This window comes from Thermobia domestica, unplaced genomic scaffold, assembly GCF_964235325.1.
Source record: "Thermobia domestica unplaced genomic scaffold, izTheDome1.hap1.1 HAP1_SCAFFOLD_292, whole genome shotgun sequence".
Taxonomy (NCBI): Eukaryota; Metazoa; Arthropoda; class Insecta; order Zygentoma; family Lepismatidae; genus Thermobia; species Thermobia domestica.
Genome location: NW_027656006.1, coordinates 135752 through 162450, shown reverse-complemented (window position 1 = coordinate 162450; position 26699 = coordinate 135752). Strand labels below are relative to the sequence as shown.

Sequence of the window (26699 nt, the reverse complement as noted above, 5' to 3'; positions counted from 1 at the left end):
TTTCTCTGTATACATACACAAAGCTCTCTAGAAGCATATAGTTATAGAGCTATATAATATGAATACAAGGATACAACTGTCCGTAATCTTCTATATATATGATGGTTGGCGATCTTTATGACTTACTGTAAGGTTTAAGTAAGTGTTGTTTAGAATGGGACTTGGGTTGGAAGCAAGGTAAAAGTGAGGGGTATACTGAGGGGACGTCGTTATCCCACATCCAAAAATATCTATGGCTTCCCCCACTTCCTAAAAAATTACAGTAAATAAACATAGGCAAGGAGGACGGCCTACGGCCTATCATGCGTCACCCTACTATTTCAGAACCACTTTTACCCCTGGTTGGATCAGTTCTCCACGATCGTCAGCTCTTATTTTGAAGTAATTAAAATTCAAATTTATGTTTTGTATGTATTGTTTTATTTTCAAATTAAAGTAATAATGAATTATGGACCTCTTGTTTTGACCACTGTTCCCTTAATAATGGCAATTTTTTTGGTCCCCCCTGGATTTGCACTTAAATGCCACCACTTTATGTGTCTACTGCTTTCTCCTGCTTTTTATGTTCGAATCTTCTGCTTTTCCAACTGATCGGTCTGGCAACACTGCGTCCCTTTACCGATATAACCGAACTTTATACATGCTATTACCTTGAATCACATTACGAAAGAATATACACAACCGCAGAAGAAGAAGATTGGAAAAATAAAGTTACTTTTCTGAAAGTTCTCGTAAATAATTTCATTAAAACACTGGCAAACAATATAAGGGAACTATAAGAACAGTGTTAAATTCTTATATAATTTGAATTCACAATGGCTGGTGAGGCGTCTGTTAAGTTGGAATTGATGTGTAAAGAAGAAATTGTTTATGACTTACCTCAGGAAGATCCACTCGAAGGGAAAGGTTGGACATACGAACTGATGTCTGACAACAAAGAGTTAATATTATCTAGAACGGAAGGAGACCAAACAATGGACAAGGGTACAGCTTTGGATGTGAAAGTGACCGTTGATATGCTTAAATCAGAATTTGCAGAATCAGATCCTGCATTAAAAAGTAATATAGAAACGCTAAGAAAAATAGTGGTTCAGGAGACTTGCGCGTCGTACTCTAATGACTCCCAACAATTAACCACAAAAAATTTAAATTCAGTTCGGCCAGAAAGGTAATGTTCAATTTTTCATATACTAATTGGTTCAGATTGATATTACGGTTACATGGGTTTGGAAAATTGGTTAAAAGAAATGCTTCACGAGAAGTATTTAATGTGGGTGATATCTCGAAGTAAGTAAAGCGAGCCATACACTACGAGATCAATCCTAGGAAATATCTTAGGATTTATCTTCGGAAAAATGTTATGACGTATCTGGTAGGAAATCCTACCCTTTTTGTGCCATACACGTAAAGAGTTTTCCTGTCTGACCGAATGACGTTTATCAACATTGTGAAATAGTTCTATTTAATAGAAGTACAAAGTTTAAGAATTACTATGCTAACCATACTGCACATCCCACTGTATTAATACCAGGCGCTATATTATTAAATTGGATACCTCTAAAAAAAATGTCAGAAGGGTGCTGCTACACTTTTGGCGCACCACATTGTAAAAGATTTACAAATAAAATTTAATACTTTGCATGAAAAGACATATTTATAAGGATTAAATTTCTGCAAACAACAGAATTAAATACAAAGTAATACAGCTGTATTTTATGTTTACAATTATAGGGTTGCTAGTGTAAAATCATTATAAATGTTTTAACGACGTATAAAATAGGTTAGAGACAATGTTTAGCAGAAAGGGTCCAGCTAATTTTTCTAAGAAATGTTACAATTTCGGTAGTTTCTATTTACATTAATTTAGTTTAGGCTGGTTCAGGTTAATTACGGTTATGTTATGTTAGATTGTATTAGTATATGGCTCCAGTTAATTTTGAAAAAGTAATAGAATTTCGCTTACTTCTATTAATATTACGTTAGTTTAAGTTAGTTAATTTCATTAGGTTAGATTTTGTTAGGTTTTTTAGGTCTAAGTACTTGAATCTTCCATTTCTCCTGTAAATTTTGTATGTTTTGCCTACTTCTGAATCCCTTCTGCGAAACATTTACCTAAGTGAGTGCATATGAAAGATGAGCGGTGATACTATTTTCCACTTTATTTCTGTATAGTTTACAGAAGCTATAGTTTATGTTTACAAGTGGAGGGGTACTACCACGATACCATGACAATTACTATTCAAACTCGTATCATTGCCGAAACCCACTCGTTTTCAATATATTCACTGACGCGCCTTCTTCCTTCGATTGCACCCCCTGACTGATGCTCGGGCCCGGCTTCGCCCTGCACTGACTCGGTTAGATATGATATCCCGCATTCTTACTTTCCGGAGGCCACCTAGCACAACTTGGTTTGCGTTTCTTGCACTATAGTTTTTCTATTATATATCCGGCCCCCGTATTTGTACGCAAATCGTAAGGGAATTGTAGTTTATCATCTATTGCTTTTGGTGGCTCCCTTGAGGGACTTTATCTATGCTATGTGAATAATTTTAATGTCGGTCAACGCAAATTATTTAGGAAAAAGTAAGGCGCGCTATATACTATAGGATGGGTCCTAGGAAATCTCTTACGATTTGTCCTAGAGAAAATCTCAACGTGTATGGCATCAGATAGCATGTCATTTCCTGTGTTCTGAACGATCCTATGAGATTTCTCTTGTTTAGAGCACACTCTATTTCGGAAAGAAAATTCGTAAGATTTCGATTTAAGCGACATTAGGTGAGAGAAAGTGAAAACATAACTGATGAAGTATCTTCTGATCGTGCAGGTTTACTTTAGGGGTACCACTCGAAATAATTGTTGAAAAATTATATTTTATCACTGTTTACTAAATGATTTGCGTTGGCAGACATGAACCTTATTCACATAGCATAGATAAAATTCCTCAAGTGGACCATGAAAAGCAATTGTTGTTAAACTACAATTTTTCTGCGATTTGCGTACAAATACGGGGGCCGGATATATAGTATAAAAACTATAGTGCTAAAAACGCAAACCAAGTTGTACTAGGTGGCCTCTGGAAAGTACGAATGCTATCTAACCCTAGTCAGAACAGGGCGAAGCCGGGGCCCGAGCGTCAGTCAAGGGATGCGAGCGAAGGAAGCAGGCGCGTCTGTGAATGTAGTGTAATCATTTTACACTAGTAACCCTACAATTGTAAACATAAAATGCAGCTGTATAACTTTGTATTTAATTATGTTGTTTGCAGAAATTCGAACCTTATAAATGTCTTTTCATGCAAAGTATTAAATTGTATTTGTAAATCTTCTAAATTTTATTTGTAAATGTGGTGCGCCAAAAGTATACCAGCACCCTTCTGACATTTTTTAAGAGGTATCCCATATAACAATATTGCGCCATTTATTAATATAAGTGGGATGTGCAGTATGGTTAGAATAGTCATTCTTCAACTTTGTACTTTTATTAAATAGAACTATTTCACAATGTTGATAAACGTCATTCGGTCAGACAGGAAAACTTTTCACGTGTAGGGCACAAAAAGTGTAGGGTTTTCTACAAGATATGTCATAACATTTTTCATAAGATAAATCCTAAGATATTTCCTAGGATTGATCTCGTACTGTATAGCACGCCTTATAAACTATAATTTTTCAACAATTATTTCGAGTGGTACACCTAAAGTAAACCTGCACGATTAGAAGATACCTCATCAGTTGTGTTTTCACTTTCTCTCACCTGATGTCGCTTAAATCGAAATCTTACGAATTTTCTTTCCAAAACAGAGCGTGCTCTAAACAAGAGAAATCTCATAGGATCGTTCAGAACACAGGAAATGACATGCGATCTGATGCCATACACGTTGAGATTTTGACTCTAGGACAAATCGTAAGAGATTTCCTAGGATCTATCCTACAGTATATAGCCCCTATATCCTACAGTATACAGTATAGAGTCTAAATCTACAATTTGGAAATGGCGTGGCACACATACAGTAGTTGTATACCAAATAATAACAAGAAATCGATTTTTCTTTGTCAAGATATAAAGCAAGATATAAGGAAGTCTATTTTTTTAAGATATAAACTACTACTCATACACATCTTATGTAGTTTATACATACTTCTTAAAAAAAAATGATTCTTTTATTATTGATTACACATTACTCACTAATTGTTGCACATATTTAAAATATAGGTGCTCGACGATATTGTTTTATTTATATAGAGACTTTTGTAAAATATGAAATCGCGAGAATGATATTCATCCTAAAATTTTCCAAATTAAACGTGGAATGTATTATGTTGGAACAAAAACTATGAACGTTTGTAATTTTACTCAGGATTTAGTTCATTTGGGTCTAGCCTCATTTCTCCGGAGGGTTTAGAACGACATTAGCAAAATATAGGATCACTTTAGGGGCTTAGTAAACGTACATGATATATGAATTATTGTACAAACAACTATAACGAGCATGCGCTAGATGGACAGTAAATAGAAGATTGCTATGGAGATTAGGGCATTACGCAGAATGTTGGTAAACGAGGATAGCGGAAAATACTGTATTTAGGATAAGTTTACATGTCTTGCGTGTTGAGTGTGTACTTGAACGTTCCTAAGATTTTATAGGTAACATTCTGAAATGCTTTCTTTCCTTGCGTATTTGTGTTCCGAAGTACCACAATACATTAGGGACGTAATTTCTTAATAATGTGGATTCCTTCATTCCCAAACATTTTTCTAGTCCTGTGTCATGATTTGACACATTGAATTTTGATAGTCCATTTCGTTTACAGTGGTTACTAGATACCGTAACACGCGGTTAATCTGCACATCGGTCGTTAGTTTGCACGAAATATGAAAAGTGTTTCATGGTCCTCTGTCGGTACAACCATGAACTGTAAACAGGGAATTTCAACTACGCTGTAAGATAGAACATGTAACTGTATTTTGGCTATAATGTTCGGGGTTAGCATCAGTTCTAATTACCAGGAGGGTTTTTTGCAGTAGTATGGAAATCAGTTACTGTAAAAACAGCCTAAATTTAAAAGAATTTCTGTTAAAGTTAAGTTAGTTTCGTAGAATACTAGTGCGTATAATTCGACTTTGATGCAATTGTTGAAATTGAAATGTGAAACGTTTCATACGTGGGGTTCCTTTCAACAACATCCAAAAAAGTATGTTGAACATACGTTTCTGTGCAATGTTTTCATTTAGTATTTAAACATTTTACACTTTACACAAAACTGCATTCATTTTATTAACATTGATATTATAATGATGGTATCGGTATCAGTACTTACTTTGAATTATCGATATTTGTCAAGGAAATTATGTATTTTCTGGTACCAACTCTGAAACCTCATTCTAATAGTTTAAAATATGTCCCACAAAAGTGCCAGCTGACGAAAAGAAAAAATCATTTTTGTAAACTGATTTGATTTGGTTATTCCTTTTGTCCAAGAATATGATCCGAACACTAATCAGTTTAAGATTTACGGGGTTTGTAACTTTCAGGCTGAAACCCAGCCAAAATTGCATGATTTTTTTTAAACGGCAAGTCTGCAATTAGACTCAAACAGTGACTTTAATCGGTTCTTACAGGTTTAGTCACTTCCTGGAACTGTTTCTGCGTGAGTCACTTGTTGGAATTGTTCGTGCCTTTGGTGTGACGGCTTAGTACAGAGATTGGTGGTAGTTCATATTTTTTCCACTGTGTCTCTGTACACTCATATGGCAGTTTGTTACTGTGACTTCACATGTTCTGTCTGCTTGTATGTGTGTGCTGTTGCTGGTGGAATGCGGTGAGCGTGTTATTGAATTTTTGTTTCAGAGAATTTGAACTTTTCGTTTTTAAATAAGTTTGTATTTGATTCGGATACTAACTCATATCGCTTTTCAGCACTGTGGTTTAGTTGAGTTAGAGAAAGCCTGTGATGGTTGTGGTCGAACTCTGAAGATATTCCCGACGTATGGTAAAAGTGGGCGTTTATTGGTTAGTCTTGTTTGGTATAATAACAAGTTTGCTCGCTTTAATAAATCGACGTCTGTGCAGAAACGAACATTTTTCAGTAATGTGTATTTGAGTATTGCGCATGCGTTCCTGCCATTTTACTTTTACCGGAATCAGAAGCTATGAGTTCATTACTCATGAGTGTTCTGGTACGGCGAAACGGCGAGTCCTTTCGTTTTTTAATTAATATTATTTTTATTCTTGATTTGCTTTGCATTTGAGTATTTGGCAAAGTATTTATTTTGCTGCTGGTTGTTCCATTATCTTGGGGAAATGAAATTTATTTTTCCTTGTCATGCTTCATTGATTTATAATTAGTGATAAGTGTTTTTTTAATTTTTGTCCTTCTTACGTTAGCTTTATAGTAGTGGTTTGACTAAATATTTTTTTGGATATTTTTATGGTACTTGAGTAGGATATGGGTGGGGTGGTAGTCCCCATATAGATAACAATATTGATAGTCACCACTTCACCTGGATTGATTAAGAATGGTGTTTAGTAACATTTTGGCCCTTGTCTTTAAAGTATAATTCTTAACATTGTACATTATTTTGACTCGGACAGTAACTATAACCGATTCAACTGATCCGGTTCCGGGAGCAAACTGGAGCATTTTGGGAATCATTCCTAAATTGCTTCCGACACCGGATCAGATAAATCGTTGTAGTCACTGTTTGAGTCAAAGTAAAGGTTTGCCTAAAAATCTATTGCTAGTGATTCCTACGTGTATAAGCTGCAAGCCCAGTCCCCAAATATCTAGTGATTTTTTTTTAAATAATTTTTAAATGAAGCGCCTCATACTACTTTTCTGGATCTGCCACTGTTCATTATTTGTTTTCTAACAAGCAATCCGTTCCAGCATCTACCTAAATAGGAAATTTACCTAAATTTAAAACACAGGAGGCTCCAGTGGTAATAATTTCCTATCTAAGCGGTATTTTGCACTGGTGCAAATTAACCCCTAGTAAAGGGTTAAACGCCTTCTCTCAGTTTTACTTTTTTATGACTTTAGAACGTTTCACATTTCAATTTTAACTACTGCATATAAGTCCCATTATACATGGTAGTATTCTACGGAACTAATTAAACTTCGACGGAAATTCTATAGGTGATATCTGTTAAATTTTATCATCCTTTACAGTGACTTTGTAGCCTTTAGCTCTACTAGAACAAACTTTCCCGGTAATTTGAACTGAATTAACCGCAAACATTATAGCCGAAATACAGTTACATGTTCTATCTTACGGCGGCAATTGAAACTTCCTCTCTACTGTTCATGGTTTTACCGACAGAGTACTGTGAATCTCTTTTCAAATTTTGTGCAAAGTAACCCCGTCTTATGTTACTTCAAAGTAGTTTTATGCAAGATATCATAGTTTTGATTAAACGGTAGGTTATATACCATTATTTGGTTTACTTTAACTTGGGAAAAGGAAGTGTTAAAGATGTGATTAACTAACTCTTTATCTTTCGCTGTCATCACGTTAAGAGGATGAAGCTCGATTCGTATACTAATTTATAAAAGCTAGTTAATATACACTTATAACTAACATTATGGAGTAGGGTACTATAGACATAAAAGACTCCAAAATATTAGGAAGAGTAGAGATGAGAAAATGATCAAATAGGGCCGCTATCACTATCGAATCCATAATCTTCTAGCGCAGTAGATGTTTCTCATTGGTATTTATTTTGTTTAATTTTTATAATAATAGTTATTATAATTTTGATAAAGAATTAGAAATTTACCGGAAAAGACATTAAAATCGCAAGATTGTTGCTCCTCTTATTTATTCTTATCAGTTTATTATTTCAAAATTTTTTGTATGCACATTTTTTGCCTGAAGCTAGTGCTATTTCGCCTGGCGCATGGTAAAATAGAAGTTTGTACAGTACTATAATATGAATTTTTACCTAATACTACGGAAAAAATTCGTAATGTGTATCATTTGTTTAACATAACATAAAAAAGATATAGCAAAAAATATATATTAATAATCATAACCTATGGAGTAATCGTGGGCAATACATAGTGATTTCGTTATGTATAAAAATATTTATAACAATCTTTAAAACATTCAACACTCGAAATCGAAAATGACAACAATAATCATTACATTTTGGAAACACGTCTCAAATAAATAAAAAAGTAAGAAATTGTTTGATTCATATCTAGGCCCATTCTTTCTGTAAGGCCCTCGAAAATTTTAGTCATTTCACTTGTCTTTTAAATGTTGTGATTTCAAATTATAACCCCTATAGTGGAAAGCAGACCGGACGCCATTAATAGTTCCAAATTCTAAACATGTTACAAATGAAATGATTGGGTATAATTGTATACCTCTTACCTAGGACATTATTGTCCGTTCCTAGATTGTAGAAAATGATAACTAATTGTTTCACTCATCGGGTAGCGATAACGTGAATTGAATTGAAACACCTCCACCTTAGTTCCTCAGAGCGCGTAAATGAGAAGTCAAAATTTAGAGTAGGAAAAAATAGAAGAAATTGATGACTTTAGTTTCTCTTATCTACGGACATAATTGTATGTTTTATATTGTATCATGTAGCAACAAATATGTTTCCCTCGGTTATTACGGATAAGACAATTTCAAATTATATCCTTTGTGTTGAGAAACGGAAAAACTATTATTATGAACCACAAGTTTGATAATATTTAAAGAATATGGATTTGAAATATTTTCCCGACTTGTTTCGGATTTGTACCTTTTTATTTGCAGCTATTCTACAACCAACTTTACGGAATAAATAATTTATTTATTTTCATTTTTAGTAGTTAACTGTAACAAATTAGGAGTTTGTGCTTAATACAATTTAGAAATTTCTAAGAATATCTTTAGCTGGAAACTACAAAGAAAGTTGTATTCTTTGTACTGTATTGTATTGTATTGTTGAAAGTTGTATTTTTATTTACAGCAATTGGAGGTTTAATTATGCAGTTGTGCTTTGAAAGTTCTCCAGAAAGAACTGTCCAATAAATATCGTTGTAAAGCATATTTACAAAGCTAATCCCGAGAAATATGGTTGTATTTTTGAAAATTTACTACTCAGACCAGATGTGATTTATGCTTTGTAAGCCCGAATCCGGCCAGCGGGCTAATCATTTTATATATTAAGAAGAAGGTGTTCTAGTTTTTATTACTTTTACTTTAATGTTACTTAATTATGCACCAAGGCAGACGGTAATGAGAGCAATGAATGAACGGTAGAGTGAAAAAAGTGGGAGGAAACGTCAGAATACCGCGAAAACCCAGGTACACGTTTTTGTTCTTCAACTACAAAACCCGCTTGACGGAAGCTAAACAAACTAGCAGAGCTTTATCACTCAGCCAACGTGTCTCCAGTAAAAGTAAAATAGTACCACTTTACAGCTCTCCTACAATACGTATGTTATACTGATATTAATTTATTTTGCAATTCAGAATTTAACTAAAATATGATATATATAAGAACATGCTACTCGAAACTATAGGCACAATAGATTTTGTCTCTTTTTTCCCTCTAACTTCTGCGCTTAAGACAGGTAATTAATTAATGTAACTGATTGTAAAATTAATTTTTAGCACTTTTACGTCGGGAATCGAACTCGGGACCACGTGCACCGATGGCACGCGCTAGCAATTCGAACAACGGCGAAGGCTTTATTCAAATGCACAAACTGTCCTATGTCAAGACTAGTGATGGACAAATACCCGGGAAGATATTTTTCGGGAAGATTCCCAAAAATGAGAATTTTTTGGGAATTAATGAACAATCACAAATAAAATGCATTCTATTTCTATATACCAGTTCAAAGTTAAAATCGTTTTTATATCACAGTATATTATTACAGTTGTCCCAAGAGGAGTCTTTAAAATGTATATTCTGAAGGATGTTACGTTATTTTATTAAATTTAGAGAGTACGCATAAATGGATATTTATTTACAATATGTTCTACGAAAGAAAATGTGTTTCAAAAATGGTATAGAAAGTCCACGTACTTTTAAACCACTAAAAAGTTTAAATTTACATGTAAATGGTTTTTCTATACTTGACTCTACTACTGATATAAACATATTAAATTTTACATGTTATAAACAAATTAGGTTGGGTAACTGCCAGAAGACTCCTGTCCCACAATTTTCTCAACATTTAGGCATAAATATGTATGTTCACAATATTTGCAAGAAAAATTCTTCTCTTTATAATTTTGCATGTAATATTGCCACACGACATTTCTCTCTGCCCATTTCTCGAAATGTCATGCTTTAATTCACATGTAAGTGAACTCCGAATACCTCTTCAAAAATTCAAGCCAGAGACAGGAGACAGACCGACGTCTTTTACTAACATTGTTTCAGGGTTTATTAATAGTGCTATATCTCTATTTCTATGTAATTCTACATTATTTTACAAAATGTTTCTTTTTCATCATTTGTAAATTAGTACTTTGCTATTTTGGCTATTGTTTATGTTTGGTGGAGCATCATATGCGCCTACTTTTCGCGATATTCTATTCTGATACGGTTGTTTTATGGCTTCATATGTTAAATTACGTTACCAACATTAAATTCAGACGGCATTGCCGAGCGAGCTTTAGCGAGTGAAGTCGGGATAGAGCCCCGCAGGGCTCTTGGTTTTCTATCTTCGTTACCAGCAATTCATTTCCTTTTCTCACATAAATCATTTCCTCTTACACTTACGGTTTGTGCAAATTCCCTACCGCCCTAAAAAATTGTGTTCGATACTTTCTTGAGTACTTCAACATCACTATCAACTTTTTTGTTCCGTAAATTGTCCTACGTTTTGCTAGTTTTTGGCCCCTATACTAAACAATTACCCTACTTTTTAGTTCAAATGGAAATGGATCTTAAGAAAATCATATTATTAGTTATATAAAGTACAGTCAAATAATTGTAGATTTTTTAACTAGCCAATTCTTTAAAAACTAGAAGTAAGTCATATTAAAATAAAGTAATTAGTAATATTGTTCTTATAATTTGGAAGATAAAGTAAAGAAATGGAAATAAATACCTTCCCGGGATTTTATAGGCCAGGAAGATAACCCTGGGATATTCAGGGTCTCAAATGAGAAAGTAAGAAATTGTTTGATTCATATCTAGGCCCATGCTTTCTGTAAGGCCGTCGAAAATTTTAGTCATTTCACTTGTCTTTTAAATGGTGTGATTTCAAATTATAACCCCTATGGTGAAAAGCAAAACGCACGCCATTAATAGATCCAAATTCTAAACATTTTACAAATAAAACGATTGGGTATAATTGTATAGCTCTTACCTAGAATATTATTATCCCGTCCTAGATTGTAGAAAATGATAACTAATTATTTCACTCATCGAGCAGCGATAATGTGATTTGAAGTGAAAGAACTCCAACTTAGTCCCTCAGAGCGCGTAAATGAGAGGTCAAAATTTAGAGTAGGTATAAAAATAGAAGAAATGGGTGATTTTATTTTCTCTTATCTACAGACATAATTGTATGTTTTATATTGTATCATATAGCAACAAATGTGTTTCCCTCAGTTATTACGCATAAGACAAACTCAAATTATATCCTTTGCGTTGAGAAGCGGAAAAAGTATTATTACCTACCACAAGTTTGATAATATTTCAAGAAAAAGGATTGGAAATATTTTCCTGACTTCGGATTTCCTTGTTTCAGATTTGTACCTTTTACTTTTCAGCTATTCTATAACCAACTTTACGGAATAAATAATTTATTTATTTTCATTTTCATTTTTAGTAGTTAACTGTAACAAATTAGGAGTGTGATTTCTACAATTTAGAAATTCGTTAGAATATCTTTAGCTGGAAACTACAAAGAAATTTTCAACTCGTTCTATTTCAAGCGCTTTCCAATTCGATTTTTTTTTGTGGTGCTCTGAGCCTATCGTAGAGGTATATATTTGACATACTGCTACTCCTAGTATAAGAGGCAAGTAACTCGTCAGTATTTTTTTCAAACGAAGAAGGAAGTATTAATGTCCGTACTGACAAACAATGAAATAAATTTTGATCGTAGCATTAAACTTGTTTCAAACTTGATCAGAACGGCTCCTACTCTGCAGATGGTATAATTTGAGACCGTTTCATTTCTTTTAGGCGAGTGAAATGAATTGAGATCTTATTCGAGAATATAGACGAATGTAAGAATAACCCAGGAACGAACTTTGAAAAATTTCCCAACCATTCTATTTGAAACATATTGCGAAATTTATCAGCTATTGCCAGTTATTTTGCTTCTAATTGCAGAGAATGTAATTTAAGATCAAGATATTTCTTAATATTTGATTGAAATAAATTTTGTTACTCTGCTTTTAGATTTTAGGCAAGTGAGAATGGCCCAAGATTCAAGTCCTGCAGGATTTTGTATTTTTTATTTAAGAAAAGCTTTGGAATAGAAGATTAAGAATAGATTTATCATTACAAAATAACTATGCAAAGTATGTTTTTTGACAAAATAGAATCTTAGTACCTTTAAAAATGTGCCCAACGTCGGCTTCTTCTTTTTAGTTTTCCTCTAAAGGGAAGTGGTCATTATGACTGCTAATCGATTTCTGAGTAACGTTAGTTTCAGTTTTTGTTAAGGGGCAGCAGCATTTTATCAGATAATGTTCTCGCAGTACTTTTGAAAACTGTATTTTATAATGGATTTTCGTTCTTATATATAGAACTCCTGTAGCCTAACATCATCATTATTATTTAAATTCATTTCAGAACGATGTTAAGTCAAATTTCGTTTTGGGTTAATGAGATATACTCATAAAATGCCAGCGAAGCGTTATTTATTTATTTATTTATAAATTAGCCCTGTACAGTCCAGATTAGGAATAGCAGCATTATACTATACTGTCTAAGCTGAATTTCATTCTGGATTGCAGGTTTACATTAGGAAAGCACGATCATGGCTATGAATCCAAGGTTTTATGAGAGAAATATATAAACTGCTTTAAGAAAAACTATTGTCCACTTTTATTATATTTCTTACACGGGGGAATACATTCCATGATCCAATCGAAAGTGCAGGAACGTGAGAGTACAAGGAACCAAGACTGCCGAGAAGGTTATGATTTATATATATCTTTTTTTTATGTATTTTGTGTTTCCACGTATATTTCCCTTTTTTTAGTTTGAACCTTTTCTCAATTTTTAAAAGTTTTTTTTCACACTATTTTCGATTGAATTCCACCAAGATATGAGTTTTCTACCATTTTGTCAGTACTTGCGTGTATTGATAGCTTTTATCATACTTCATACTGCCTTTTTTTAAACAGTTCCATATTTTTTCACTTAAAGATGTAAACGCTGAGCTATTCCATATAAAATCAGGCAGTTTACGAGTGAAGCTTCAAAATTTAGAGTTAAATTTTACGTTTCAAGTAGTATTACCAGTTGGCGAAAAGAAGTGGAAGGCTGAGATTTTTTCGAAGTCAGTTTTGAAATTAAAGATACTGATAATTTACCAGCAAAATATTCCGTGCTTGACATTTGTTTGATTAGCACTTGCAGAGAGCTCAAAGCTCATAGGATACTAGCAAGTAGCAACATGGCACTTGCAACATAGATATTTTCTATTTTGTATGCAAGTAGTATGAGAATCGTCAAAGTAATTTAAATGATATTTTTATAACTTGTTTATGGTAATCAACAATTTGTTAATCAACTAATTTATATTTTAACTGAGTGTGACGTGAAAAGTCACGAAATATCAAAACTGTATGCAAGGTGGCAATAATATCATGATAGGACAGCACATGATTTGGGTACTACTTTCGTAGTGTCATCATTAGCTCAGCTGCGGAACTATTTCTAAACAAGCAAACGGAGTGAAATGAATTGTATATACTCAGTCAGAAATGTCCAGTATATGCTGTATTCGCATCAATAGTAATTGTATTTAAGCGCAGAACTAAACTTTAACAAACTTGAAACCAGAAACTTAATGAAACGACAAAATGATCTTACCTTCCTCCAGACACTATTATGTTTGGACCTTGAATTTACCATGAAACCATTGCCTCCAAGAGTTTTAGAAAAACACAAATCTTTAGAGATAAGGTTGGTAGCTACTCCTTACATTTCTTATACGGTACAGCTTCTATACACTATTCATACAGTATACGGTACAGCTTCTACACCATATTCATCTTACCTTCTTCTTTCAAAAAAAAAAAAAAAAAAAAAGAAAAAAACGCAGCGAAATGATGGCTATTTCACAATAAGTTACTAGGTTTGGAAACACAGCTGCTCGAAACACAGGTACCATAGTGAGTTATGAAAATTGGCAGAAGGCAATTTTATATACACATCCAGGATAACAATGCTACCAACTTGAAATGTGCAAAATATAGCTACAGAACCAAATATTTAAACATGTACAAATTTTAGCATGAATTCCAAATTGAAAAGTTGAATATAATATAATTCAAAGATAGAGTAGTCACATAGATTGATTATTTTATATCTGTGGAATCAAACTTCAGAAAAACGATCATGTGGCATTTCATTATATGGGACCCAGAAGCCGTTGATTGTAGGGAGCGTAAACCCATGGCCGATAGGTTACTTCGGCGTTTGGTCTACCATGCAGTAACATGTTAGTCATATTTTATGTTTAATCTTCTAGTATAAAAATTAGGATCCATGATCTGTAAAAATTTCCATCGTTTCTTTGTGTAATTCTCTTTTACCTTTCTTAATTTTAATAGTCGGAATGTATTATTTCAATTTTTCCTTTTGTGGTTAATTTTCACCATGTTCAGCATTTTCTTTTGATGATTGTTTTTAGCTACATTACTAATGGAATTTTTAGAATGAGTTCTTAAATGTTCACCTATTTCTTTTTAATCCAATTTTTTATTACTTGTCCTAGTCAGCTAACCATTAACATTTAAGGAGGCTGGCGTTCTAAGAAATAGTAACTCCTTAATCCAGGTGAATTGTTTCAGTGTATGTCTTATAGCTGGACACCGACCATGACACGCAAGGATATTTCTCCAATTGGAGCAAGAAAGAATTAATATTTCGGCATCACTTAGAGAAGCACTAGATAGATAGGATAAATTACATTCACGTTGAGTTCTAAGAGTTGAAAAGTAATGCAAACAAAATGAATATAATAATGTGCATCATGTTGAGACAGAGAAAGATGGACAAAACAACAACATTTTAACTCTTAAGCATACACAGTCTGGATTTCTCTCCTGTCACATCTTTCTGTTTGGGTTTTTCTCTTTCCTTACGGAATAAATCGCTTTTAGAATCAATAGCGAACATAATTTACAATGTTTAATTCATGGAAAAACAAACTGTAGGCGAATGGAACGGAGAATATTTAGAATGAGTCTCACAAGCTGTCCAAATAGAGGAACAATCTAAGGCGTATGTTCAAAACAGCCATATAACTGCACACTGCCATATAGTTGCCCACGGTTCCATTTCAATTTTTAATTTTATTTACGGTTTTTAGATGTCTATGGCTAAACATGTGGCTTCAGAAAGAAAACCTTGGATCTGTAGATCAAGATCAGGCAAATGTTAATCCACCATCTTCAGAACTTACTGTTGCGTCTACATATATGTAGGATTAATCGAGGTCTTGCATTGAGAAAAGCTAATCTATCCGATAGAAGCACTTCAAATTTGGTATTGGCGCACAATGTTGCGTATAACATGGACCGAAAAAAATAAATGAGCAAGGACTAAGGGACGCTAATGAAGGACAACAGATCATGAAAATAATAGTAAAAAAAAAAAAGAAAAAGCATGCTTTTCTACCTTATTCGGCACTCCGATTTTATCACCATGCTGATAGCGGGAAATGCAATAGCAATTCCAGGAGAACGAAGTCCAAGGATATAGTATGTAGACAGTTACGAAGAAGAGGCGTTATCAAATTTTAAAACTGATCTTCCATGGTAGAAAAAAAAGTTCATAATTTCCATGTTGCCCACCTACCTATGGCAGGGGGGAACAGGAAGGAACCGATGATTTGAAGAGTGATCTCCCAAATTTACGATATTCACACTACTTGCTTAAGGATGATTAGAAAGTTCATTTCATAAATCTACGAAGCCAGTTCTACCTCTACAAGGAGATGTTTTCACCAATAATCCATGCGGGAACGACATTTCGTAGCTTTGTTAGGTAATGTTCGTGCAGTGTAAATAAAACTACGAAAATAATATGCGCAAGCTCTCGCAGGAATACATCGGAACTATGTCGTGTTATTTTTTAAAATAACACGCGTTCAAATATCGCGTGGTACAAGCTATATTTTACTCTCAAAACATATTGTTTTGTTATTAATAATTTTTTTTCCTGCATTTCTTGTAGATATCTTAATTTTTTTTTACCAGTGGTTAGTGGAGGCTAGTTTTGGTCAAATATCTTTTCACTTCTATTTCTTTCTTTTGACTCCATGGGTTATTCCTGTGGCCGTGAAATCGTGTTTTTTGTCGTTGTTAGAATCTTGTAAATATAATCGTAACGTTCATATTGATTTTCACCTTTTTCCCAAACGTTTTTACATCCTCTCTCTCTCTCTCTCTCTCTGTCACTTGTTTATTCCGTTTATCCCAGCTTTGCTACGGCAAATCACGATTTCTTACGTACCTACGTTTTGTCATAAACCGAAGCTGGGGAGAACGGTAGACAAAGCGTAGATATCGTAAAAATGGAAAAGTGAGCAAATGATCAAATTAAGCTCAGATATTAAAAAACTAAAATTATCTTGCGGCGCAAATCACAAAACCTGGTTAAAGTGTATAGAAAATCTAATAATACTGAATGTAATTCATAAAAATTAAAAGAACATCAAAAGGTTAAAAATGCACAAGTAACTTTTACTGTATATGTTTACGACCGCTTCGACTTCTTTATTTCCACCTTTATCTTATTTTTTCTTTTAATACAGATGGCCTTATGGCACAATTGATAAATTAAGATTTCACGTTCTCACAATAATCTTCGACCGGTCAACTCCTTCAGGGGCGTTGCAGGTATAACAATCTCAGACGTTCCACGTCGGATAATCCCAAGGATCCGCTGGAGTCCTCTGCTGATAGTAATAAGCGATCGTCCAAGCCGGCACAATTTTTCCTTCCTTTTCAATGTTTTGGAGCCAGAGTTTGTCTCACAAAACTGAAATTAGAAACGAATGTTAAGGTGCTAACACATATGTACTAGTCACTTCACTACTGATTTCTGCACGATATTAGAAAAAATATTTTACACGAAGGAGTATGCAAATATCGTACAATCACTGATGATAAACTAAAAAAAAAATCGACTCTCACGTATGCAAACGGCAATTTAGCTTGCGAAGCTCAATCCGTACAAGGGGAGAACTCATAAGAGTATAACGTGTGTTTACTTTAGAACAATGCACCCCACTCGCCTTCGTGTGTGCCCTTCTGAGCGACGACCAGGCGTTCGTGCAAAGCACTCAAGGTTCTTTTAGCAAACCAAAACTTGTATATGGTCAGCCGGGAAAATCCCGATTTTCACTCCTAGCATCGGGACCGGAATTATCGTCCTATTAGCTTTTAGTTATAGCAGTGCATAGATGGAGGGTGATTGTCCCGAAAGTCAGATATAAAGAAACAGTCACCAGAAATGCAGCACTCACGTGACCAGTGTCCTCCTCCATATACGAAGCTTCGTTAATAAAGTTTAAAATTAACATATTCCAAAACTGGTGTCGAATCTGGCGTAATATCACGACTATTTTTTTTAACTGTATACATCTCAAATACGGAAGTAGTTCAAATTTACTATTACATCCAATTTCATTACTTATTTTATTAGAGGAAGAGTGCTAAAATCTATCACGTTGCAGTTGCTTGTAATCGATTCTGCATTCAAATAGTATGTTCATTTTTTTCCGTTGAAATTCAATTCCAACTGGACATGGTTAAAATTATCCGTCTCCGGTTTCAACATTTATCGCTATAAAACGAAAATAATAACAGGTATGTAGCAGCTGTTGTTTTGTAAGTGATTTGTAATCCTGTTATCGGATTTTCATAGAGAAAAACTGTATAAGCTGTCGAGCAGCTCTTCTGCGATCGGGTCAGCGTCCCAACTTTACGTTCTGTCTTCTTCCTTAGCTATCTATTCAGATTAGAAGTGCTTCAAATTAACAAGTTTTTTCAACATTTATCTCTATAGAAATGAAAGAATAACGGATAACTAGTAATAGATATTTGAGATAGATATTTGAGATAGATTCCTTCTTCGATCTTGTTAATACATGGGAACATATTGTTACAGATGTACTACCTCATGTTTGAATATTGAATTCGCATAATTTGGAAGTCGATTGTGAAACGATATTCACATGTTTAATTTGGGTATTGTATAAAATGTTTAATAAACCCCACCAGGTTGATACTTTTAACCATGCATAAAAAAGTTGTAGCTACGTAACAGATATTTGGCAGAAGTTACGTGAATAATTAATAAAAAAAATGTGACACCTTCACACTTTCTTTTTTACTGGCATGAATTTTAACCTTTATCCTGATTTGAAATATTATTTTAGTACTAGGCACTGCTGTTATTTGTTCGTTTTCGAGCCAATATTGTATGTTTTAACCAGTACAAGATTTTACCATTCCGACATTTACGTTGGTAGATTCACACATTCCGCTAACACCGTATCAGTTGTTCATAAACAGAGATATTTTACGAATTTTGTAACTTTTTGAACTTCTTCATTATAGTTACCTTAGTGTAAACATAATGTTCAGCCGGTATTGTATATGTTGGTGATTCTACCTACCTGCACAATTGTGTAGGTCAGTGCTGAAAGAGTTAAAGATGGTTATTAACAATCAGGAAAAAGACGTTAAATTTTGATTAACTTACGTAGCGTGAGATGAACGAAAAGAAACTTTACGTGCTATATATTTAGTTAACAATTACAATAAAAAACATCACATTTTTACACAAATAATGAAATCGATATGTCTACGATAGGCGGGTCACGTCGCTTGCGTCACTAATATGCTTGTGAACTGTAAAACTTTTGTGAAATTTTGGTGTGTCAAAAAGGAAAAGATAATACTATAGGATACGATACTCTAAGAATGGGCTATAATGATGGAAGTTGGCATGGTTTAGTGTAGGATGATACCCAGTGGAGAAGTTAAATTTATGAGGTGTGGGACTTCGGGTTTGGTTAATCACTGGGTGAATGAGTTTCGCATATTCTTGAATTTATACTAAAATTTAAAGTGAAATATATATTTTACTTTTTAAGCTATTACCGCTAAAAGTACACATTGAAAATTACTATGAAAACTTCAAATGAAGGTCACGTTTCTTGCAATTGAGTTACTCTTTCGGCGTTCATTCACAATTTCGGGAACGTATGTTCAGTACGTTGTACTTTTTTGTAACCAGCGAAACAAACTCCTGATCACGAGGGTGCTACCTCTGCAACAAAGTGTGCAGAAAACCATGCTTAACTTCAACTTTGAAATTTCACAGATAGTACAGTAAATACAACCAGAACCAAGCTTATGCTTATTGTCCCTGGTTCAGGATTTGTGCAGGAACTTGATTTTAATTCGTACTTTATTGAGATGCGGACTAGTTTCAACACGCATTTATGCGAATAAAACATATTTTGACTGAAATAGTATAAACAAAATGTATACTTTCTTCGAAATGCGATGGTAAAGTCGGGAAAAGATTTTCTTGAAAATTTATTTCATATGTTAATTATTATTATTATTTTGTTGTTTTTACGTTGTGTTTATAAATGTCCAGTGTTCGTTACAATATTAGTCATATAGTATTACGTAATTCTATTCCATCAAGTGTATGTTTAAAGAAGTTATATTATGTAAGATGCCGTTAAAGGTACGTAGATATACTTTGTGAAGAGTGTCCGTAAGTGTTCTTCCCTGGCTATTGTATTGTAGTAGCGCGGGAATGAAACAGGAAATATCAGTGAATTATCGAGGAAAAAATTGTGATTCTTCGATATTTTTTCCCAAGTAGGTAGATATACTTCTCCATATAAGTAAATTGCTCCATATAAGTAAAGAAAAACGTTCGGAAATGATAAAGGCGTTGTTTGAATGAGAAATGATGAAAATACTTTGTTTCGAAGTAATTTTTTAAAGTCGTATACAACAAGCATTTTTGCTTTTTTTGGCGTTGCTCTTGTTAAAACATCTAAAGAAGTCTATAAGTTGATTTGAAGTTCACAGCTTAATTTCACAACATCCCCTTGAAATTGTAGTTTTTCTACATTTTTTTATTCTAGCAAAATTGTGATCACTTGAGTGCATCAGACAAAGCGTGATGAAGTTCTGTAAATTGCATATTCATTTTATATCATATGGTAAATTTATGTATTATGAAATCTGCGCAAAATTGTCCGTTTTCATCTCGTAAGTCGTAGATAACATGCTCACTGGTATAGAGTAAAGATTTTTCATGATAAATTTCACCTCCCAAGCATAATCCACTCATCAGATACTCTGCTTTTAGCGTAAGATTTATAGCTTTTCTTTTATTCGTAGGGTATTCATTCTGGAGTCAGTAACGTAAGAAAAGATAAAAAGTTTTCTAAATGAGATACATCATACATGTCTGGCTAATTCCAGACATGTAAAATTTAATTTCAATTGATTAAGCCATTTCTGTTGTTAATACAAGATTAGGTCGATGTCAATTTTTTTGTACTGAGGTATAATATGCAGATTGTTCGTCTTCTCACTCTTGAATGTTGTAATTCCGAGAACATTGCTGCTCGCTACAATTTTTTTAAAAGTAATAAAGCTATTGTGCCAACTGTCCTTTCTCTAACAGGAGAGACCAGTTAGATTATAAGAGTTGACGTACAAATTTAATCCTCTTCCCGTCTTTATGATTCCCATTTGAATGAACGTAACGTAATAAAATGCCACTTAAATGTAGACGCTCAACATATTAAATTATTTATTTCAGACCGTTCAGCAGCCTGTATTTTATAATGTGATGCATAGCAAAAATTTCTTCAATTTTTCGGTATTCAGAGTGTAGCATTTATCTTCGTACGCCCTATTTACTTTTAAAGTGAAAAACAATAACGACTTGAATGTTTCACGATGCTAATAACACTCGAGAGGCATTGTTTGCAAAAACCCTGTAATAGGAAGATTCCAAACCCAATATATATTTCGATTTGTGTGAATGACATTACACCAGGTTATGATAAATTTAAATTCTATCTTTACACCAGAAAGATAAAAGCACTATTAATAATCTAGGAGTAACGAAGGTTTTAATGGTTGTCCATATTATTTTAACGTGGAATTCTGGAATCGTTATATCATGTATTTCAAATAAGTAGATAAAAATTACAAGAAATTGAAAACTCTATGCTTCTCAAAACTTTTTATTTAATAAGAAAGTATCAGATGTAACTACGTAGCTACATATCAATATACGCAAAATTTTACTATCTCAAGGTATCAGACTATATAAAATCGCAAATAGAAATTTGTATAGTTAAGGAAATCACGTATCTTGTGCAAAATTTTAAAAGTTGTTATATCGTCCCTTTCTTTCTTTGTAATCATAGCGACAGTTTTTTGTAGCTGCAATTGCAACAAGTTCTTCCGATTTTCAAATTTTCTGACACAAAAAGTAATGATATATAATTAATGTTAGTGACAACGGGTCTCCATTTTCACTTATAATAATGAAATGTTTATTCCACATAGCACAAAATAAGTATTTTGGTATGTACCGGTTAACTCTGATATCGTATATATCGTGACGGACATAAGTCTTTGACCAGGTAATGGCAACTGCTTTGAAACAAATGCAGCTTATGAGAATTAGGTGTTTCATATCTGTATTTTCATGTGCACAAGAAACATACTTCTGGGTCATGATCGCAGTGGTTCATGGTGAGTGGTGGGTCGTAGTGTGTCATGATGGTGGTGGGTCGCAGTGGGTGATATGCTGTTGACCCCCGACCGACTGGCCAACCGATTCAATAAACAACTCCAAATGTGGCACTTCCCGGAATATCCGTACAGATTCTGGAAAAGTTCCAAACAATATGTAATGGTTACATTTTAGGTTAAGATATTGCTAGTCTAGTGTTTCATCTTTGAATAGAATTGCGATTCGCCGTGGCTTTTTTCTACATATTTTTTCGTGAGAAAACGTTAATGAGCAATAGAAAATACAACTTTTTCGATTCGGATCGGTTTGGGTTAACAGCTTGAAAATAAAATCCTTTAATGTCCAACGATTATGCCTGTTAGGTTAAGGAAGACTATGATTAAAGCAAGTGAATTATGATAGACAAACTGGTGAATTGAGAAAGTGGGAGTATCCCGAGAAAACCCACGAGCACGATGTCAGTCTCAACCTTGCTTGCCTTGGGAACGAACCACGCACCCCACACATCAGATTGTTTATTAGACTGGGTCTCACTTTCGATTCCCGATGGGAAAGCCTTTTAAATATTAAATGTCCTCTGTGTTCGTGTCCAGGTCGTTCAAGGTTATTGGAGACACCTGGAAAACAAGAATAACCAAATATAATAGAGATAAGTTACGGAGATACTTTGGGACTTTTTAAAATTTAATCTTGAATTCACTGTACTACACTATGTTATCTTGAGCAAAATCAGTGATTAATGGTTAATAAAAAATTGGAATCGTAAACGTTTGCAATTCGCTACATAGCAACTCTTACATAAAAGAGCAATTCGCAACTCTTACTTAAAAGAGCGGTCTTAGGGTAGTGGCTTGATCATTCGCTTTGTGTGTTAGAGGTCCGCGGTTCGATTCTCTTCGATGATATTCAGAAAAAAATATAATTTAGAATGTTAGTATTTCTGATGTATAATAAAATGAAGAATTGTCAATTTCTCTTGTTCTTACAAGTTAGAGTTGAAACGACTTCTTTCACAGGGAAAACTAATTACATGACGTCACAATCTCGATTCCTACTGTCTGAAAACTTCGCTTGTTTCGAAAACAATTCATGAATACAAATGCGTCATCCTTCAGGTCTATGAGACAAGATTGCCTGAATTGTTACTAACTGTTCTTCTACTCTCACTAGAAACAATAATAATGTTTTCCTTCTCCATTTTCAACTCGTTCCATATATTCGTTCAAGAAAATTTGATAAATAGTAACTATTGTTTTTGGTATGTTTTGATGATATTTCAATATAACGCAACCATAATCCAACGTCTTTTACCCAAATAAAGGGTGTTACTTCGAAAGGGTATCGTGATGAAGACAAATCCTACTTAGCTTCTGTTAAGGCATCCGAAGTTTCGAATTTCATATTGTCCAGTAGCTGACACCGTTTTCCTCTCTTTGCAAAGTATCTCTTATAACTCAATTCCTCCTTATAGTGTGTCCAAAGAATTTATTTTTATTTTCGTAATTTCAGTATGCTTATTTGCATCGCAGTAGGACGCAATATTGAGGTATCAGATATTCAGTAATAATAATAATAATAATAATATAGATAAGAAATTCCGTACGAGGACACATTGTATTAAGCCTGTAAAATCACCCGTAGCGTTAGCCAGAAGTTACAATGTAGTCGGGATTAAAGAGAAGTGTCAGGACTATCAGGACATACCCTCTCCATACGTCCCTACAACTAGCTAAATGTTATAACGGAAAGTTTCTAGACAAATTTCGTGTAGAAAGTAGGGATTCTGAATTCACAAGACCCGTAAGAAAATTTGTTTTTAAGTAATGGTTAGGCCGGCTAAGCTACACAAGACGTCGATGATGAGAACGAAAGAAATATTGGAATAAAGAAAGTGGGAGGAAGCGGAACACGGAAAAAACCGAAACACACTGTTTGTTCAGCACAATGCTCACTAGGGGGGAGTTGGGTGAAACAGGTTGAACCATTAAATTACAACACTTCAGCAATAATAATAATAATGGTATTAAATGTTTTAAAGTTACTCTAAAATTTTGCAAAACTTACTTAAACGTAGAGGTTTCGGGGAAGGAGTTCCGTACCTTCGTGAGACATTTCTCAGCTACTCAAATTTAATCGAAAATTTTCCTCTAAAGTTTCCTGTAGAAAATATTCTTTTGTACGTTTTGAGGAAAATAACTGTAATAAAAAGAACTGAATATCATTGAAAACTAAGGGTTATAATAAACTAACATGTGCAGTTTGCAGCTGTAATTCTATAAGCTTCACTACAAAAATATATACACAGACCATAATTCAGTGAGCATTGAAATACAGGGTAACAAAATAATATATAAGATTCAGTCTACAGAGCAATTGTTACCTAAAGAGTAGCATATACTCTTTCGAGAGTCGAGATGAGACGAGCAATGTTTACGATACTTTTCGTCTCGTCTCGATTCTCATCTCCAAAGCGTGACGATATTGTGAGTTAGGCTTGTCCCGTCTCGAATTAAAATGTTAAGCCTCATCCCGATTTTGTTCGGTATGTTTTAGAATCGAGATGAGAAATTCCCCTTCTAATAGGCAACATTACACAAAACCGATTTTTTTTTTTTTGGCTAATATCTCGTTCTGCTTGTAATGGTATGACCTGTGCGATAATAAGTTTTTATTGTTTAAATATTTCACGAGATTATTATTGTTACTAGTATTATTCCTGAAAATTTGATAGTTCAAGCATTGAAACAAACGAGTATTTAAATATTTGAATGCAATAAAACGTGTGTCATTGCCGATCAATCGCAATCAAAATTCCTAAAGTAGACAAAAAAAAAAAAAAAGTTGCTGGACGTGTATTTGGTAGAAGAACCTCCAGATTACTGGTCAAGCGTCTAGACCACTGAACCGCGAACACTACGCTGTGAACGATTCGTCTTTAGTCTTGTTACGTTAAGTCTCTCTGCCTCAGCTTGTAAAGTTTTAAGTTACTTTTTTCTTCGTTCCAAAACGTCTTTCGTTTTCCACTTATGATGATATAACTGAATAAACTTCGGTACAGTTTTTAATAAGTTGAGTTGTTTTTAAACCTTTGGTTCCCAACTTTGTTTTTTCTTCACACGAAACTGCAGATATGACAGATTTAATTCTGATACTCACCTTTTGTTTCAAAGGAGTCGCCATTACATGATCAAAGACTTATGACCGCCACGATATAAATGATTGTTCAATTTGATATAATGAAAAAAAAACTACAGCCTCTTATTTTGAAAGTAGAGAGATATGGAGACTTCTCAGTCGTAATCCATTTCATATTTCTACAATATTTCATGTAATAAAACAAATTGAGCGTAATTTTATCATGAAATATAGCGAATAATTACTTTTTTTGCTACTTAATCATTATCTTCAATCACATTTCGTTGTTTGTTGAATATGTTGCAGGCCCGATAACGTATTTGCTTCCCACGGAGAAGAGAATACGTTTACTATATTAAAGAAAGCCATTTCTCATTCAGATGAAGAATCTCATACTTCGACGCAGTTTGGCAAAAAATTTCATCGATCACGTTTGTCAAGACGTATGCTGACACAGGAAAGTGAAAAGCGTCATACGTACCAAAACAGTGATAAACGCTTTAGTCAAAGTTCAAATTTGTCAAGCGGTAAGATAGTTCATACAGGTGAGAAAACCCACATCTTCGGAGTATGTGAAAAAGAATTTCGTGTATGTTCAAGTTTGGCTAAGCACATGTTAATCCACACAGGAGAAATACATCACACATGTGAAGTGTGTGGTTTTGGATTTAAACATCGTTCAAGTTTGGTTACACACATGTTAGGCCACACAGGAGAAAAAGCTCATATTTGCCAAGAGTGTGGTAAGTGATTTAATCGACGTTCAAGTTTGGCTACACACGTGTTACTCCACACAGGAAAAGAACATTACACATGCCAAGAGTGTGCTAAGGCATTTAGTCTACGTTCATCTTTGGCTAGACACATTTTAATCCACACAGGAGAAAAACCTTACATATGCCAAGAGTGTGGTAGGGCATTTAATCAACGTTCAAGTTTGGCTACACACATGGTAATCCACACAGGAGAAAAAGCTCATATTTGCCAAGAGTGTGGTAAGGCATTTAATCATCGTTCAAGTTTGGCTACACACATGTTACTCCATACAGGAGAAAGATATCACACTTGCCAAGCGTGTGCTAAGGCATTTAATCACCGTTCAAGTTTGGTTAGACACATGTTAATACACACAGGAGAAAAACATCTCACTTGTCAAGAGTGTGGTTAGGCATTTAATCAACGTTCAAGTTTGGCTACACACATGTTAATCCACACAGGGGAAAAGCATCACACATGCCAAGAGTGTGGTAAGTCATTTAATCGACGTTCAAAATTGGCTACACACATGTTACTCCACACAGGAGAAAAACCCTACATCTGCCAAGAGTGTTTTAAGGCATTTAATCAACGTTCAAATTTGGCTAGACACATGCTAATTCATAGAGGAGAAAAACATTACACATGCCAGGAGTGTGGTAAGGGGTTTATTCTACGTTCAAATTTGGCTATACACATGTTAATCCACACAGGAGAGAAGCATCACACTTGCCAAGCGTGTGGTAAGGCATTTAATAAACGTTCAACTTTGGCTAGGCACATTTTAATCCACACAGGAGAAAAAAATCATTACATATGCCAAGAGTGTGGTAAGTCATTTAAT

The 26699-nt window shown here is 34.1% G+C and overlaps 1 protein-coding gene across 2 annotated transcripts; it reads left to right on the top strand.

Annotated features, from left to right (window-relative positions):
* Positions 1 to 615: 615 nt before the first annotated feature.
* On the top strand, positions 616 to 26123 carry LOC145676685 (uncharacterized). Of its 2 annotated transcripts, none has more exons than XM_081747527.1 (2): positions 616 to 1168; positions 25406 to 26123. In XM_081747527.1, exons 1-2 carry the CDS (start codon positions 816 to 818, stop codon positions 25848 to 25850), a joined length of 798 nt encoding a protein of 265 aa, XP_081603653.1. In that variant the 5' UTR covers positions 616 to 815; the 3' UTR covers positions 25851 to 26123. The 2 variants fall into 2 exon arrangements, with proteins under 2 accessions (XP_081603653.1, XP_081603654.1); XM_081747528.1 differs by lacking the exon at positions 25406 to 26123 and adding an exon at positions 12934 to 13077.
* Positions 26124 to 26699: the final 576 nt, after the last annotated feature.